Source organism: Triturus cristatus, chromosome 6 (assembly GCF_964204655.1).
Source record: "Triturus cristatus chromosome 6, aTriCri1.1, whole genome shotgun sequence".
Lineage (NCBI taxonomy): Eukaryota > Metazoa > Chordata > Amphibia > Caudata > Salamandridae > Triturus > Triturus cristatus.
The window spans coordinates 11971712-11990006 of NC_140589.1; the positions used below are offsets into that span (position 1 = coordinate 11971712).

An 18295-nucleotide genomic window follows, 5' to 3' on the forward strand; every position below is an offset into this window, starting at 1 on the left:
CGTGGAACTCCATCACCACGGACAGGTGGGTCAAAGATATTGTCAAACACGGTTACTGCCTAGAATTAACCTCAACCCCACCCACAATACCTCCAAAAAACCGTCCTATGTCCTCAGAGCACTTAACGCTCTTACAGCAGGAGGTGCAAAGTATGCTTCTAAAAGGCGCAATAGAGGTCGTACCCGTCCACGAGCAAGGTACGGGGGTGTACTCCCTGTACTTTTTAATACCAAAAAAGGACGGGTCGCTCAGACCTATATTAGACCTGAGACCCCTGACCCGGTACATTCTTTCCGAGCATTTTCACATGCTCACTTTACAGCAAGTCCTCCCGCTTCTCCAGCAGGGAGACTTCCTGGCCACACTGGACCTCAAAGATGCGTATTTCCACATACCCATTCACCCCTCACACAAAAAAAACCTCAGGTTCACTGTTCAGGGACAGCACTACCAATTCAAATTCCTTCCCTTCGGCGTGACAACAGCACCCAGGGTTTTCACAAAGTGCCTAGCTACTGTGGCGGCACATCTACGGAGGCAGCACATACACGTCTACCCCTACCTGGACGACTGGCTCGTTCAAGCAAAGTCAGCCCAGCAATGTGCCAGCCACATGTCCCGCACCATTCACCTCCTTCACAGTCTGGGATTCTCACTAAATTACCCAAAATCTCATCTCCAGCCCGCACATGTACAACAGTACCTCGGTGCGACTATAGACACTCTGGCGGCCACAGCTCAGCCAAATTTAGTGAGGATCAACAGCATGCAAATGCTGATTTCCAAGTTCAAACCCCAACACTCCCTTCCTGCGCGAGTGTTCATGCAGTTGATAGGCATGATGGCCTCCTGCATTTTCATAGTCCCGCACGCGAGATTACATATGCGCCCGCTTCAGGAGTGCCTAGCACGTCAATGGAATCAGGCTCGCGGACAGCTGAAAGACCTAGTGTTGGTGAGCGGTCGGGCATACAACTCTCTGCATTGGTGGAATCCACAAAACCTTTGCAAGGGCCGACCGTTCCAAGAGCCTGTTCCACAAATAGTACTGACAGCGGACGCGTCTCTCCAGGGATGGGGAGCTCATGTACTCCACTACACAGTGCAGGGACTATGGACAACACAACAGAAGAAGATGAACATCAACCTTCTGGAACTGATGGCAATCTTCCTAGCTATGAAAGCATTCAAAGTACACTTGTGCAACTAAGTCGTGTTGATCCGGACGGACAACATGACCGCAATGTACTACATACAGAAGCAGGGAGGAACACACTCTCCACAGTTGTCTCATCTGGCTCAGAGCATGTGGAAGTGGGCCATTCAGAGGAACATGTTCCTCATGGCAGAACACCTCCCCGGCAAGGACAACCAGATGGCGGATCTGCTCAGCAGACACAGCCACCAGATGCACGAGTGGGAGTTACACCCATCAGTACTCCAGCCGTATTTCCAGCAGTGGGGTCACCCAGACATAGACCTATTCGCCACAAGCGAAAACGCAAAATGCCAAAGCTTTGCCGCCAGGTTCCCACATCCGCAGTCGCAGGGCAATGCGATATGGATGAACTGGTCAGGCAGATTTGCGTACGCTTTTCCCCCAGCACCACTGATACCGCTGGTGGCACGCAAACTCAGACAACACTCACTGACACTCGTCCTGGTTGCTCCAACATGGGCACGCCAGCCGTGGTACACCACCTTTCTCGAACTTTCCATGGTGCCGCATCAAAGGCTGCAGATCAAACCCGCGCATTTGACGCAGAACCATGGAGAGATTCAGCACCCAGACCCGCAACAGCTGAACCTGGCAATCTGGCTCCTGAAGTCCTAGAGTTTGGCTACCTAAACCTGCCACCTGACTGTATGGACATCATTAAGGAGGCCAGGAGACCCACTACCAGAGCTTGCTATGCAGCCAAATGGAAGAGGTTCGTCATTTATTGCAATAACAATGACATTAACCCGCTAGACGCATCCATACAAAACATAATTTGTTACCTCTTACACCTATACCGATGCAATCTGGCGTACACCTCTATACGTGTCCATTTGACCGCCATATCAGCCTATCTGCAGACCAGGCAGCACCTCTCTCTATTCAGAGTGCCTGCCATCAAAGCATTCTTGGAAGGACTCAAACGAGTCATTCCTCCAAGCCACCCACCGGCTCCAATGTGGAACCTCAACTTGGTCCTCACACGCCTGATGGGTCCACCCTTTGAACCTCTACACTCATGCGAGCTTCAATTCCTTACCTGGAAAGTAGCTTTCCTAGTAGCGATCACTTCTTTAAGAAGAGTTAGTGAACTCCAGGCACTAACCGTTCAAGAGCCATTTATACAGGTTCACGCCAACAGGGTCGTACTCCGTACCAACCCCAAATTCATGCCCAAGGTAATATCGCAGTTCCACATGAATCAAACTATTGAACTGCCCGTTTTCTTCCAAAACCCACAAACTGTCGCAGAAAGAGCACTCCATACACTAGATGTAAAGAGGGCCCTCATGTACTATATCGACAGGACTAAAGTCTTTAAGAAGACAAAACAACTTTTCGTTGCCTTTGCCCCACACCACAAAGGTAACGCTATCTCCAAAGCAGGTATAGCCAGATGGATCGTTAAATGTATTCAAATTTGCTATCAAAAGGCTAAACGCACATTAACGATTCCCCCACGAGCCCACTCAACACGTAAGTTAGGGGCCTCCATGGCTTTTCTTGGAAACATTCCCCTGCATGATATATGTAGAGCAGCCACCTGGTCCACTACACACACATTTACCAAACACTATTGTGTAGATGTGCAATCAAAACAGCAGGCAGCTGTAGGACAGGCTGTTCTCAAAACTCTTTTTCAGACCGCTGCAGCTGGCACTGGTAGCCGCCGCTAATAGAGGGCACTGCTATGTATTCTATGCACAGATATGAATTCAGCAGCCCACATGCCTCGAACTGAATATGCTACTTACCAGTATGCATCTGTTCTTGGCATGTAGGGCTGCTGACATTCATATCGCCCTCCCTCCTCCCCGGCGCCTGTAGCAGCTGCAGCTCTCAGAATTACTGTAAGCATGGTCATCACTTTCTGTATCTACTCCATCACTGCCACAATGGCGAAAAACAATCTGAGGATGGAGAGGATGCCCATGCGCACTGTAGTCCAGGGGAGGAGTCACCTATCCCAGGATACTTCGAAGACTCTTCCAGGACAACAACGTGCAAACATCCGGACCCAACACTAGGCGGCGATCTATGCACAGATATGAATGTCAGCAGCCCTACACGCCAAGAACAGATGCATACTGGTAAGTAGCATATTCAATATCTCACATTTTCCTCTATTCAGTTTATAGCCCGATACCAATCCATAGGCCTCCACCTCTCCCATGAAAGCTGTAAGTGAAGATTGTGGTTTGGAGAGAAAAACTAAAATATAGTCAGCATATGCTGCCAGCTTAATTTGTTGAGGATCCGAGACAAAACCTGTGATTGAGTTATTCTGGTGTATTCTTGAGAGAAAGGGTTTGAAGGCCAAATTGAAAAGAAAAGGGGACAAGGGGCATCCTTGGCGTACTCCTCGTTTAAGATTAAAGTAGGGGGAGATGAGGCCATTGGAAGATATGGCTGCCTTGGGCTCAGAGTAAAGTAGAGCTATTAAAGAAATGATTTTCGGTCCAAACCCAAACCACTTGAGAGCGTGGAAGATAAAAGGCCAGTAAACCCTATCAAAGGCCTTTTCTGCATCTAACGCAATTGCTGCCAAGGAGTCCGGATAATGTGATGAGTTAGATAAAATGTCAAAGAATACGCGTGTATTGTCAGTGATGTTGCGCCCTTTGACAAAACCTGATTGTTCTTTTCCAAGCAGCATGGGAAGATATGGTTCTAATCTTAAGGCTAGAGCTTTCGAGAAAATGTTATAATCTACGTTAACTAAGGATATAGGTCTATAATTCTTACAGTAACGTAAATCCTTATCAGCCTTTGGTATTAGACAGATCAAGGCATCGGAAAAAGAGCCAGTGGAGTTACGGGAAGAGATAAAGGAAGAAAGAAGAGTGTGTAAGTGTGGGAGTAATAGATGAACGAAATGTAAATAAAATTCCACTGTGAAGCCGTCTGGGCCTGGGGCCTTGTCTTTTTTAAGAGTTTTTAAAGCATTTAACAATTCTGTTTGTGTAAGTTCAGCTTCCAAAGAGGCTAAATCTAATTGGGGATTAATATGTTTTTGAATCGTGGAGAAATATTGGGATATGTCTGTATCTGAGGGTGTGTTTTCTGGTGTGTAAAGGGATTGATAGAAATGTACAAATTCTTGGAGTATTGCAGTGTCTTTGAATTTCGGTGCTTGGCTATCATCGATAATGGAATCAATATGAAGTTTCTGTTGTTTAATCTTTAGATAATTGGCTAGAAGTTTGCCTGATTTATTTTTGGCCACCATAATCCTTTGCTGAGTATTTCAGTAAGTATAGGGAGGCCTGTTCGGTAGTGGACTTGTTAAAAGCGATTTTTGCAGTGATGAGATCTTTAAGGGAGTCCTTCGACTTGGAGGTGTGGAAGGAGTGCTCAAGTTTTCTAATCTTAGCAAGAAGTGTGTTATGTAATATGCGGCAAACTTTACGTTTATTTGACAGAAATCTAATGAGGAAATCCCGAGCGGTGGCCTTAAAGGCGTCCCACACTGTATGAAAGGAGACATCATTCGTTAAATTAATGTGAAAAAACTCTTGAGCGAAAGAGGTAAAAGATGAATTGAAATTAGGGTCAAGGAGTAAGGAATTATTGAAACGCCATTTTTTTGGCAATGTGGATTGATTTAAAAAGTCTAATTGAATTGAAACAGGTGCATGGTCCGAAATGAGTATAGGGCCTATGTCAGCAGAACGTAAGGATTGGGAAATGTTGCGGGAAATAAAAATTTGGTCTAACCGAGATTGTGTTTGATGTGGAGAGGAAAAAAAGAAGTATTCTCTTGTGGATGGGTTGCAGAGGCGCCATGAGTCTAATAAGTTTCTTTGTTGAATAGTTTGTGTGAAAACTTTGTGTGGTGTGTTTGGGATAAAGGGGGATTTAGAATTTCGGGTCCATCACTTGGTTGCAGTCTCCTGCAAGAATAACGTTTTCTGATGGGTACTTGAGCAATAATTGAGATATAAGAGAGCAAAACGTGGCATCACCGCTAGTAGGGGCATAAATGTTAAGCAAAGACAGAGGGGTCTTCCCCAGCAGGAGGTTAGTGAGAATCCACCTACCCTCTGTGTCGGATTCTTGAGATACAAGCTTGGCATTCAGTGTTTTGTGACAATTATAACCCCATTCCTTTTGCCATCTCCTGGTGAGAAAAAGATTTCACCAACCCAATTTCTTTTGAGTTTTAGTGATTCGCCTTCGGTAAGATCTGATTCTTGCAGTAACACAATATTAACATCTAATTTGGAGAGGTGAGATAAGACTCTGTCGCTTAATGGGGGAGTTCAAGCCTCGGACGTTCCATGTGACAATTTTCAAAAACATTTGTGGGATGAAAGTAATAAAAACATAAGTGAACCAATAAAATCTTGTAAATTGTGAACGATAGTACATGTAAAAAATTCAGCAATAGGAACTATAAAAAACATTGAAGTAAACCTTATATTAGGTACGAAGATATTAAAAGTTAAAACCAATTGAGAGAAGCTGAAAAGATGGGAAAGATGAAGAAAAGGAAGAAGCAAGATTGGAAAAATAGGCAAATGATAGAAACATGTATGATAAGAAAGAAGAGGGAAAAAAGGAGAAGGGGTGAGAGCTGTAAAGAAGAATATAAGAAAAAGGATCATATCCACAAAGAAGTCAAAACAATGGACGGATGTGGGGGGGAGACCACATGGAACGATGACGCACCCAGACTCCATGAGGGAAGGCGGGGAAGACTTCGGGATGTAAACAACATTCAAAACTAAAAGGTCAAGCACATGAGGTTAGGTCCTGTGTAAAAAGAAACAACAAATGGTTAATACAAACAGGATGGAATATGTCACGACACATTATGAGGTTATAATCTGAAACGGAAGAAGATAATAAGAACAAACAGACCATTATACCATGACAAAAACCATTCTAGAATTCTGTAAGTAAAACAACATACTGAAAAGCTAAACCCTATTCCAATATATAACAGAAGAAGAGCTATTTAGAGATTCATGAGATCAAACAAACCATTATACCATGGCAAAAGGTATATTAAACTTCTATAGTTAAAACGGCACACTGAGGATTTAATCCCTATTCAAATATATTCCAGACGAAAAACTATTTAAAGCGAGTGCTGGAAATGTCCATCTTTTCTGGGCATTGTGCATTGAGGAAACTCTTCAGCTTTGTTGGGTCCTCATAAGTTGTGGTGTTATTGTTGAGAGTGACTTTAAACAAGCAAGGATGAAGCAATCCGAAACGAGCTCCAATTGAACGCAACGCTGGACGCATATTGAGGAATTCTTTGCGTCTATCTGCTGTGGATTTGGCGTAGTCTTGCGAGAAGAACAGTTGATGACCTGAAAATGAAATATACGCTTCAGGAGCCTAACTGCGGAAAGCACTTTGAGGAGGTCCGTATACTCAAGGAAATACAATATAACTCCTCTTGGTCTTTTCGTGCTTGAGGGTGTTGAATGCAGTGGGCCCAGTCTATGAGCACCTTGTATATTGAGAGTAGTGCCCTCCGGTAGATTTAGTACTGTCGGTAGAAATTTTTGAAAGAAGGAGATGGGATCCGATCCCTCCGTGCCTTCCGATAATCCATAAATGCGAAGGTTGTTGCGTCTGTTTCTATTTTCAAGGCTTTCAACCTGTTTTTGCAAGGATGTAATCTGGGAATGAAAGATGTCTACTTTGTTGTAACATGCACTGAGAGTTTCAACATTATGTTGAACCTTGGTGACTCTTTCTTCCAATTTTTCCCAGCCATCGGTTAAGATTTGTATTTTAGAATTTGTCTCTTCAACAAGTGGCCGCAGAGCTCGAATTTCCTCCAGAAGGAGATCCATGGAGACAGACGAAGAAGGCTTGGGTGGAGAGGGTGGATTTTGTTTAAGGCGTTTAGTTGTTATTTTAGTAAGAGAAGAGGAGCCATTAGTCGTATTCGAAGAAGCAGCTGTTTTGGGCGTCGATGTTTGGGAGTCCTCCATTTTAATGAAGTTCACACGTGACTTTGAATGGACAATAAATCTACGATGTGAAGATATTTGAAATGAAGATACTTTTTTTAACCTACCCATGCAATGGGGAGAGTTAAAACCTATACAGACAAGGTAATGGAAAACTGGAAGGTATAACTTGCGTGCGTAATTCCACCTAATAATAGTGGGCAAGGCACACTGTAACAGAATTTGTGTGCATTTGGCGCATGACAGAATATCAAAATATACATTTACCAATAAGCATGAAGTGAAATATAAAAGTGATATCTGTATGCTTAAATGCAATAGAATATATGTATGAAATGTAAGTCACCACAATACATTACAAGAGTGTGTCTATGCCCAAGCAAACCATACCACATGCTTAGCTTAATACCATATCCAATAAAGCCACTTTAAATAAAGAATCTTGTGGTACACTCATATAACATTGTAGGTTCTGAGAGAAACACAGCTAAGAAATGCAGATATTTGCACATACACATATTAGCAACACAGGTACAAGGTTGCTGAAATACCCATCTAAAGCCTGTTAATACAAGCGCAACGGAGTAATGTCCAAATTCACTTTTCAATATGACTTCTAGTGTGAAACATCCATAATCAGTGAACCGGGGTCAGTAAATGAATAAAACATTGCTCCTTTCTGAAGAAATTCAGAGTGCGATGGAAATAATCTCCTCAGTGTGCAGACTGCTTTGAAGCCACAGTTCTCATTCAGTTAGTCAGGAAGCGCACAGAAGGGGCATTGCAAGGCAAAGTGAGGCAATCAATCACTGCAGAGTTTAACTTTAGAGTTCTTCTCATGTTAGTTCAGTTTGTTAACCTCCAGAAATCTATGCTGCCAGTGAAAATGCAAACTGAAAGGAAACCTCTCCCAGCGCACGCGTGTGTTAAGCAGCTGTCGCAGATACCTCAGCTGTGAGCAGAAAGGTTAATAAAAGGTCAAAGCTTGCCAGAAAGAAGATGAAAATACTTCCATTTAGAGGCTCTTACATTCCGACCATAAATTATGCAGTTTTGCAGACCTTCAAGACTCCGGTGAAGCCAGAAAATCCCTCAGAAAGCCCGGTCACCTCAAGCGAGTCACAGGAATGCCGCCATCTTTCTCGGGCTCAAGCCATGCCCCAACTGGTCAACTTTTAAGTATTGAGGTTTCAGTGCCAACTGTAATTTCAAAAGCCGGAGAGAGGAGGAGGCAGCTTCAGCCAAAACAGACCTTGGTCTTTGAATGCCCAGTAAATTGGCAAGATAAGAGCAAGATTTACAGCCCTGTTTACAACAGAGTAAAAGCACATGTAACGGGCAGTCCATGAAAATGGGTGGAGCTTTTAAAGCCCATATCCTGTATACAGCATGTCTAAGAGACTGCACAAGTGCTGCCTAGGTGAGACCTAAAAACAATTTGCATTGGCTCCTGCCTCTGGGGAAATGCCCTATGGTATAAATAGCCAATCAGTCCCTGCTTTTTAGGTCTCAGTTCATGCTTTCTACCCAACCACAATAAATTAGAAATAAATCATTGTGGGATACCTTCCTATATCTCTTTACAGCCACGACAGTCTCTTCAGTGTTGGAGTGGTCTCTGTCTACAGCTACCACAGTCTCTTCAGTTGTCAGAACTCGACAGAGTGCTAGTGTCACAAGACGTCAATTTGTGAATGCACAGGCTTGGGCACCAACCTCAAATAAAGACAGATTATACTAGTTGGAGACAAGATGGTTACCAAAATTCAGCTTGATGGTCTGTGCTCAAGTGAGACAACCAAATAATGCTCTTCCCTCAGCGTAACGCTCTTCACCTGAAGTAATTCAGCGTTCAACAGAGTTCTTGGGTTTCGCCACACAAGTTAGTCAAGGTAGAGTCAACGTTATTTAGCAGTTGTTTAGTTCCATTGTGTAAATATTTTTACAATAAATCTGCAAGCTTATCACATGCCACAGGTGCTGAGCAACATTTTAATTAAAAAATGCGCCGTATTCCGAGTTGTGCAACCTTGGAAATGAATGTGCAGACTACAAGGAGATAATGTCTAACAGAAAGAACTGTGTGCATGGCACATTCTCGCAATAGGATAAAGGTGCAAACTATTAGAAAACAATACTAAGTTCAAAAGAAAAAACTAAGATGTACACTACAATACACTAATATATCCTGCTTATTTGAAGAAACGTTTTTCTAGAATAGTATATTTTTGGGCTAAACTAGTTTTTTGAATCAGTTGGTCCTTTTCTGAACTTATATTTGCCTGAAACATTGTCTGATCTCCATCATAAATGTTCCATGTGGCAAAGTTAATTTTGGTGGGAGCTTATTTGTGGATATTCCATGGTAATTTTGTGAGGCAATTAGTAACACATTTGGAGTCGAGTAGGGCTAGATTACCAGCAGCCTCCGATAGCTACTTGGAAAAAGCCATGCTTTGAGACTCCACTGAAATCTGTTGCGGAATGCTGGTCTCTAAGCAAATTTGCCATATCAGTTACGTTAACTTTATTTCATTCATGGAGAAGACCCTAGTTTTGTTACATATCCCCTTCCTCGCTCGTAGTGATATGCAGAAATTAATGATGATGATGATCAGGCCAGGAGCATGAAAGTACTGATGGAGAACTTAAGCGTAACTCTAGAACCAAACCTGGTCGGAGTCCGTCTCACATGTGTACGTTCATGAATTGCTTGAGTTGTTTAATGAGGACATCCGCACAAAGCCCGCCCATCTTTAGTTCTCACCAAGGCATTATCCACCCAATAATAAGGTCCTGTATTACCAGCGGTTGTTAACAAATTAGTTATTAACCACAAAATTCAAGCGGGAAGGAATGTTGGTAAAACAATTCATGATGCAGCATAATCAAAAGCAGTTCAGTGTGTTTAAAGGCACACACCATATATGTCTTTGAAGTAATGCCATCTCCCACAATTATGGCTGCCCACCTCCTATTTTAATGTCTGATCTAGTTTGAAAAATCAGCTGTAACCCTTAAGAATGGTCTGGAACACATCTGCTGCTGACATGAGTCATGTTTCACTCAACAGCAGAACGCCATTCTTGTTAAAAGAATGTAGATCACACATCACTTTTGTACTTTACCGTAGATCTAGTATTTATGTAAGCTACATAGATCTTGAGGCAAGGCGAGGTGCTTAATAACATACCTTGTGTGTGCTTTTGTTTCATTAATATGGTCTGCAAATGTGCCCACTTGTTCTAATCACAGTCACAAATCATTGGACTTTAAAAGCAGCTGTAAAGCTAATCGCTGCTTGGAGAAATAACGGCTGAAGCTGCCATAGCAAGCGGCCTTTGTTCTCAGACGGGAGCACACAGCATTAAGCGTATCGCTGGTGCGCCCACTGCATGAATGCTGCTTCGTCTAGCTCATTACTCACTTCTACCATATGGTCGCCTGTTACACACATGTAATGGCCATTCCATGTGCAGAACACTCAGCTAGTGAAAACCCAGAAATCCTTGAAAATACTTAGCAGTAGGTCCATTCAAGAATGTTGGTATAGGTGGGATGAAGTTGAAATACAATGCTGGTTGAAGAATCTGAGCGGTAAAATTACCAACCAGGTTGAAACAGCAGCGCGATTGTGGCTTTAAATTGAAATTCAAATCTGATAGACATCTAGCCGTAGATTCCTTAACTTAGACTATCCTCCAGGCGTCAGTCTGGAGCTGGAGATTTTTCAGCAGTACCTCTGCGCGCCGGGGGACGGTGTCGCATGGCTCCGCTCTGACGTCGTCCACGGATATGACGTCAGTGGAGCCATATAAGTTTTCCCGTGCCACAACACAGAGCCACTACTAAAACTTACTGTAGGAACAGTGTGCCAAGAAAGATTAAAAATCGTTGAAGCAACCATGACAATAAGAATAAAGTGGTGAGAAACATCACAATGCATGTCAAAGAAAAATACTTCATACTGTAAGGGACTGAGGGGAGAGAGCATAGTACTGTCCCCTAGAAACAGTGTCGCCCAAGCGAAGAACCATCCCTTCTATGAGGCAAAACAGCAATGGAAATGAATGCTATGGTAAACGACAAACGGCGAAGAAGGGCATGACCAATCTCCACACTGGAAAAGAACCAGGGTGCAAGAGCGTGGCTGGATAAGCGAGCCCACCACCCGAAGCAAGAGTGGGTGGAGAAGCAACCGGTAAAACAGAATAACACATCCTGACCCGGGAAGGATGTGAAGTAGACTAACACGCATGAAGACCGAGACCACTGGTAGAAAGACCAATGGGTAAGACCCCCAACCTGAAAAGGTCCTTGCAGTCGGGGAGGATGGATGGGTGGGCGTTAAGGAATCTGCGGCTAGACTGCGTCTCTATCCAAAGGTAAGCAACTTGTTCATTTGATAGACATCTAGCCGCAGACTCCTTAACTTAGAATAGATACCAAAGCTGTACCCCATCGGAGGAGGGTCTGCGACGGAACCCCACTAAGTTCCAAAGAGAACGAATCCGTCAATAAAGATTGACTAAAACAGGTGCAGACTGCAAGTGTGGCTGACACTAGACCCCTAAAGGTTTGAAAAGGAGCATGAACAAGGAAAGGCAATGGCACCACAGTCCGTCAGAGGACAGCACATGACTTTCACCGTCCAGTAAGGGACGAAGGGAAATCACAGAAACCCGAACAGCCAGTGCATCGTGGAAGAAAATCCATAGCTTCTGTAAGAAGGAGTAGAAGCAGAACTGTGCGCAGGATCCCATGGATCTGCAAAAGGTAAAAGTCCCAGAGGAGGACAAACCAGCATGACCGAGCGTACAAAATGCGCCGGAGGGATAATGTATGAAGTGAACAATGAAGGCGATAAGACTGAACTCTGAGGGACTCGGAACAGGCCTATTCAATACAACATCTGGCAGCCATTCTAAGGGTAACGTCTGGAGAGGAGAATGGAGGTGCTTGTGATGTCAAATCTAACAGAATAACTTTATCTGGAAAATGAACCTTGCATAGTCCAGCATAAAAACTATTGTGAATTTGGTGCTGTGGCCGGTGCCAAACCCACCTGGCACAGATGCAAGAGGCCGTTGGTTTGTGAGAAGTTGAACAACATTCTTCAGGTCTTGTTCCTTGAAGAAAAGCGTGAGCCCTGTATTTGTTTTAGCGGATGGTGGTCTTATTTGGGTTAAGTGACCTGCAGTTATCCCAGATATAATATGATCTAGGGTTGAAGTTACTACGGATATGTTTGAAAGGGCGATAAAGTTGGGTGTCTTCGGTGTATTGGTGCTATAATGTCCGTACTCGCTGATGAGAGCATGCAAGAGCTGAAGAGGATCCTTTCTGGAACTGCGCGAGGCATAGAAATGGGGTTAGAGAAAGGCTGCCTGTTTTCACCTGTTGTAAAAGATTCTTAAGATAGGATTTGAACCATTCCAGCACCTCGTCTTCAACCACCATCCGACCCATTAGCGTATGGATTACAGGTCGCCAATAAACCAAGCAGCCTGGCTCTTGTCCAGAATGATGTACACATCAGCGACTTGCAGGATGGCGGTTTCGCAGCTGCCTCCTGCTCGGACTCCTGATGGCAGATAATGCATTTCATGATTTGTGTTGAGGAACAGTTCGATATACACGCGCATTTATAAGAATTATTTGTTATAGAAATACAAAACATGAGTTCAGCTCCAATGTATTACGCAATTGAGGCGAGGAGTTGGCCCAACGGCCAGGGCTGTCCACCTCGAATCTGGGGAACTGGGTTCGAGCCTCGGCAACGACACTGAACACCCTGTGATTCTGGGCAAATCAATAAATCTCTCCGTGCCCAACAGAAAATGAATGTGTCTTCATGTAAAGCAACTGGTGCTATGTAAAGCGCTCCGATACCCGAGTCAGGTCAAGTTTGCGCTATATAAAACTCTGTAAAAAAAAATATATATATTAAATGTACCATTTCAAATAAACATGTTAAAAGTTAAGATCCCCTCCAGCCATTGTGACTTTTTTTTTCACTTTGGCCCAATATTTATTCATCAAAATATTTACGTTAATCAATAGTCCTAATATTGTACAAGAGGCAAGATTATTTGGACAGACAGTAACACTCTTGGCCCTTATGAAAACAGTCTCTTTTATAAGAGTAGGATGCATCTTGCGAATGATGTATCTCGGAACTTCCTTAAGAGTAAAGTGGCTTGTGCATTGCTATGTGATCTACATTCGTAAGTCCTAAAGATTGGACAGAGAATCCTTTTCCTCTCACATGGAATAAAGAACAGTCTAAAAGTTGATGAGTTAAGAAATACTTCATTTTTAAATCACAAAAACAGGAGTCTTTTTCTCCAAGATTCTTTTTTATAAAGCCAGGAATTCTCAACCCAGGACCCTTTCCTAACCACAATAGAAAGATTGTATTCTGTAATCATTTGTCAGGGACCTGGTGCAAATATGGAAAGGTTTTTACCTTACCCAGATAACCAATAGATAGCCAATCGAGCTCTTCGCGAGGTACTCCCTGCCTCTAGCTATTGAGCCGCCTTGAAGGACATCCGTTACCATATTAAAGGATATCAAATCATCTATCTTAAAAACAAGATTTTTCTATTGAGTACTTTTTGCATCAGTTGCACGCGAATTCATCTGAACGAGAGATAATGTCCTGTAGCATCAAACAGGAGAGTTCTTCTCTCTGTTACATCATTTGTTGTCGCATAAGAACATTAGTACCCAACATTTAGCTAGAATGGTCCAAGAATCAAGCTGTAACTCGGGCCTAATTGTGTGGATCATAGAGTTCCTTGGGAGATGAAGGAGAGCCTTCAGACCGAGGCTCTCCTGTGAATCCCAATCCACACGCCGATCAATCGCTCCAAGCTCAGTCCCAGTCAATGCTTGTGGGATTAATTTACCTGTGGTGCCCATTTCAGGGGCTCCACAGAAAGACCTCAAAATGCATTTTTTTTTGTCATCAACAGTGTCTTTCTCACTATTGCTAAATGCTTATTTCATTATTGATTACTCGCAAAAGTGAGACCTAAATATTTCTATTCCAAAACCTGTTTTAAGGGTACATTTCATTAATTTCTTCAAAAATATCGGTGTTAGTTTTTTCATCATTGACAATTGATCTCTCTTCCTCACAATAGGATTGTAAGGAATGGAGTTTTCTTTGTAACCCTGTTGAGGTATAATCTATTATCACGAGGTCATTGGCATGCGCGAGACAATGGAAGCAGATGTTGGTGATTTTTGGAGGAAAATAATTACTACTAGCCAGTGCAGCCTGTAGATCCAAAATAAAAAGACTTAAAAGAAGGGGTACTAAAACACATCCCTGTCTCAAACCATTATCGACAAGGATTTTGTGACAAAACTCCTGCCCTGTTTAGATCAACTTGTGCCCAATTATTAACATGCAGTTGTTGGAGCATGATCAGCAAGTTGTTTGGAATATTCCACCTCAGTCGCATGGAGTGTTCGGCCTCAGTCGCATGGAGTGTTCGGCCTCAGTCGCATGGAGTGCGCCACCTATTGATGACCAATTGATTGACGCAACATTCAAGCAATTTGTTGAGGAAAGGTAGTCTAGGAAATGGGTGCAAATTGATTAGCAGCACTGGGGTCTGCATATGCTTTTTTTTTTTTTTACTAGAAAGAGAGAGGCCTGGTATTTCCTCAGATTGTATTTCAGACTTGGTCCTTCACTAAATTAGTTACTGCAGTGTCCCGCTCCTTCACTTAGTTTAGTCCATGTCGCATGGAGCATCTTCAGCGAGTTGACCTTTCAGCCAACACCACTGAGCTTACAGTGATTTTCTAAGTTAATAGTTAGAAGCGAAACTACATGTCCACAAATGCAAAGGCAGGAATGTGCCACAGTGCCATCATGACCCTAGGCCACGGCACAGTTGTACCTCGGTCTAAAAGCCGCTGTATTTGCATCTTGTTTGTTCTTCAGTGTACAAGCTGTTATGATGTCTGGTGGATTTGCAAGTTATATCCCCTTACTTAGTCTCTTGTCCAAGCCCACTATGGCAATCCTCTGTGAGTGTCTGGACTTTTGACCCCACAGTGAAGGATGGGGAGCTCCATCCCATGTCCTATGGTGTCTGTCTTTTAGCCCACATCTGAGATTGGTGTGTGTGGTGCTGGAGGGCGTGCAACAGCCCTCTTTCCAGCATAGGTTAATGTGAATTAACTTCTGTTCTGACCCTTTTTTTTGCTGCAGTTGGTGTATGAATTTTTCCTGCGGTTTCTTGAGTCTCCTGATTTTCAGCCGAACGTCGCTAAGAAGTACATTGACCAGAAGTTTGTGATGTCGGTAAGATGGATTCGAGAATGCTGAGTGGTTTTTGCCACATTTTTCTCATGTCTCATATGCTGCATTTCTGCATGCTGAAGTTCATGTACGTTTTCCTTTTCTGGGTGATATCATGTGTGATGGTAGTGATGGTCTGGCTGCAAAGTGCTTTGGTCTGGAGTCTGCAAGTGTTGGACTGAATACGAGCAGATTGCTGTACAACTTTTATTTCAGTCAGTGGGTTTTCTCCCACTCTCGCCAGCAGATTAAACACAGAAATGTTGCTTTTGAAATTCAAACACTACAGCTATTTGTACCTTTTATTTGACTAAATGATAGTACAGTGCATATGCCTCAGACTATGAAGGAAGAAGGCTCCTGTGGTGCCAGAAGTATTTGATCCTAATGCAACAACTTCAGTTTGTCCGGTACGTGTAATGGGAACAGGAGATAATAAATCTGCTGTACCAAGCTTGTGGACTAGTAATGCATGCTTTACCCACTAAACAGCTAGATCCATAGTGGTTCTATCCCTTTAAGCAAGCAGGTTGGTTGATGTCCTATAGTCTCAGCTGGCTAAGTCATACCTAGTGGACGTACTTGCATTGGACACTTGAGTAAGCGACCTTGCAATGAGCGTAGAAAGACTAAATCGTGGAGGACATGAGGGTGTATTTCCCCACAGCCAGCTTCTTTTTTTAATTTATTCTTTATAACATTATCATTTTGCACTAAACAACAATGTGAGACGTATAGCAGTATATCAAAAAGCAGATCGTCATGGCGTAATTGTATATCTGAGATTGTAGTATATATGAAATACAATAAGACTTGACAAGCACCAGTACGGGATGTTGAATTTAATAATGGGTAAAGTATCAAGGGAGGTAATACCCTGTACAATAGTGTCTTTGCTGGTGGAATATAAGGAGGGAGTGGCAGCGGGAGAGGGAAGGACTGAATCTGGGGGTCAGGCTCCAGAGAGTAAATAAGTCCGGAGGGGCTGTCAAATATCTTTAGGTCTGGCTGTGGTTGCATTGTGGCATAAACTTCATTTGTCAGGTCACAGTAGGTCATGCTCTGTAGCCAGGCCTTAGTAGTAGGACATATCGCGCTGCCCCAGTGAGGAGCAATCTCTCTCTGCTGTAGGAAGCTGGCTCTGTATATACTATACCAAAGTGAGGTATAGTATGCACAGTCCAGTGGAACCCCAAGGGTCGGCAGAGGTAAAGTTAGATAAAACCTTACTCTATTTGTGGTCGAGCAGTAAGGCAGCATCAGAGGACAGTGTTAAGCATTTGATGTACACACTCAGTCAGCAAATTAATTCACACACTCAAAGACTAAAGTTCAGACCAATTGTTTTGGTATAAAAATATTCTTTTAGTTTATTTTCTAGAACCAAGCAAGCCTGGCACAGGTAAGCAATAAATACTTTTAATAGTAATGCAGTTGTAACACAGTTTGGATTACAATTGTAAATGTACTTTGATTTGATTACAGTAGTGTACTGATAATGCAATGCTTTTCATAATAAAGTACACCTACTTCGTATAGGATTTTTAGTAAAATTACAAGTACTTTACTTTCAGTTTACTTTTCTTACACAGTGTAGTGTACCTGGATACTGCACTGGGACATTTCCTGTAAACAGGTAAGTAAAAGCGTTTTTGTTAGTACAATTGTAAAGAATTTTTTAGGTTTTCCAACTCCACACTTAGAAACTTTTTATAGAAAAACAGTTGACGTTATCCAATGGAGGAAAATAGTGTTATCAGTTAACAGGTGGGTACTTTTTTGTGGGAGTTGGTATTCTGGGGTTAGACTCAGGGGTCCCCCAGGGTCAAGAATACACTCTTGTTACCCTCAGCGGCACTAGGACTGCCGGCTGCAGAGTGCTGAGGCCCAATGTTATCCAATGGGGTATAGGGGGCCTCCGGTTGGTAGCTGCTGACGAGCAGGCCACTGGGTTGTGGGAGCAAAACTCCTGGACTTAAGCTCAGGGCAAATGGGGGTTAGGCCATTACAAAAGATGCACCCTCAGTGGCACTGGGGCGGCCGGGTGCAGAGTGCTGTTTTGACGTTGGGTGTCCTGTAGCTTTCAGTGGGGGGAGTCTCCCGTTTTTCAAAAGCACTGCAGGATTGGGGACGAAGGTCTTCTGGGTGCAACTACCACTTAAGAGGTATTTTGGGGGTTGGTTAGGCACCATCGGTGGTGCCACCCAAGGCCATGAGGTGTTGGGTGAAGGGGTGCCTTTTAGGGTCGGATCTTCTTACCAGCTCCTGGTTGCGGTTAGGGGGGACCTTCCAATTTTAGGATGCAGGCGTCGGCTGGACTCTTGAGGCAGGTCAGGGGTCACCAGATCTCTGGTCCGGATTGCCAGGGAGACCTCCTCTTGGTGTTGGGCCACTATAACTTGGGCCGTGGGTGTCTGGTCCTGAGTGGTGCAAACCCGCGGATCCTTGCAGAGCTGGAGTCTGTCTCTTGGAGACACCGGATTTGTTCAAACAGAGTCTTTGAGATTGAAGGCAGGCAGGTCCTCCCGGGTTTTCACTATAACAGGTTCCAGGTGGGGACAGGCCGGTAGGGCTCGGGCCAAGACAGTGGGCTTCCTCCCCTTGTTAGCTTTGGCACGGCTGCTCGGTCATTCTTCTGCTTTTCTTCTTGGAGTTTCTTGCTTAACTTCTTGGTTCAGGGCTGCCCCCTAAATACTGTATTTAGGGGGCGTTTTGGGGGTCTCGAGGTCAGTAGCCAATGGGCCACTGATCTTAGGGAGACTAAACCCTTGGTGTGCTCACCCCACGTGGGGAGTAAGCACAATCCCTAATCCTGAGTG

The 18295-nt window shown here is 43.6% G+C and overlaps 1 protein-coding gene across 2 annotated transcripts in view; it reads left to right on the top strand.

Moving 5' to 3' along the window:
• The window catches only part of PPP2R5D (protein phosphatase 2 regulatory subunit B'delta), a 502545-nt gene that overhangs the window by 177532 nt on the left and 306718 nt on the right, over window positions 1–18295 (top strand). For both annotated transcript variants that reach the window (XM_085610117.1, XM_085610118.1), the window contains exon 6: window positions 15387–15479. In XM_085610117.1, the coding sequence (XP_085466243.1) occupies window positions 15387–15479 (93 nt within the window). The remainder of the gene's footprint in view (window positions 1–15386; window positions 15480–18295) is intronic.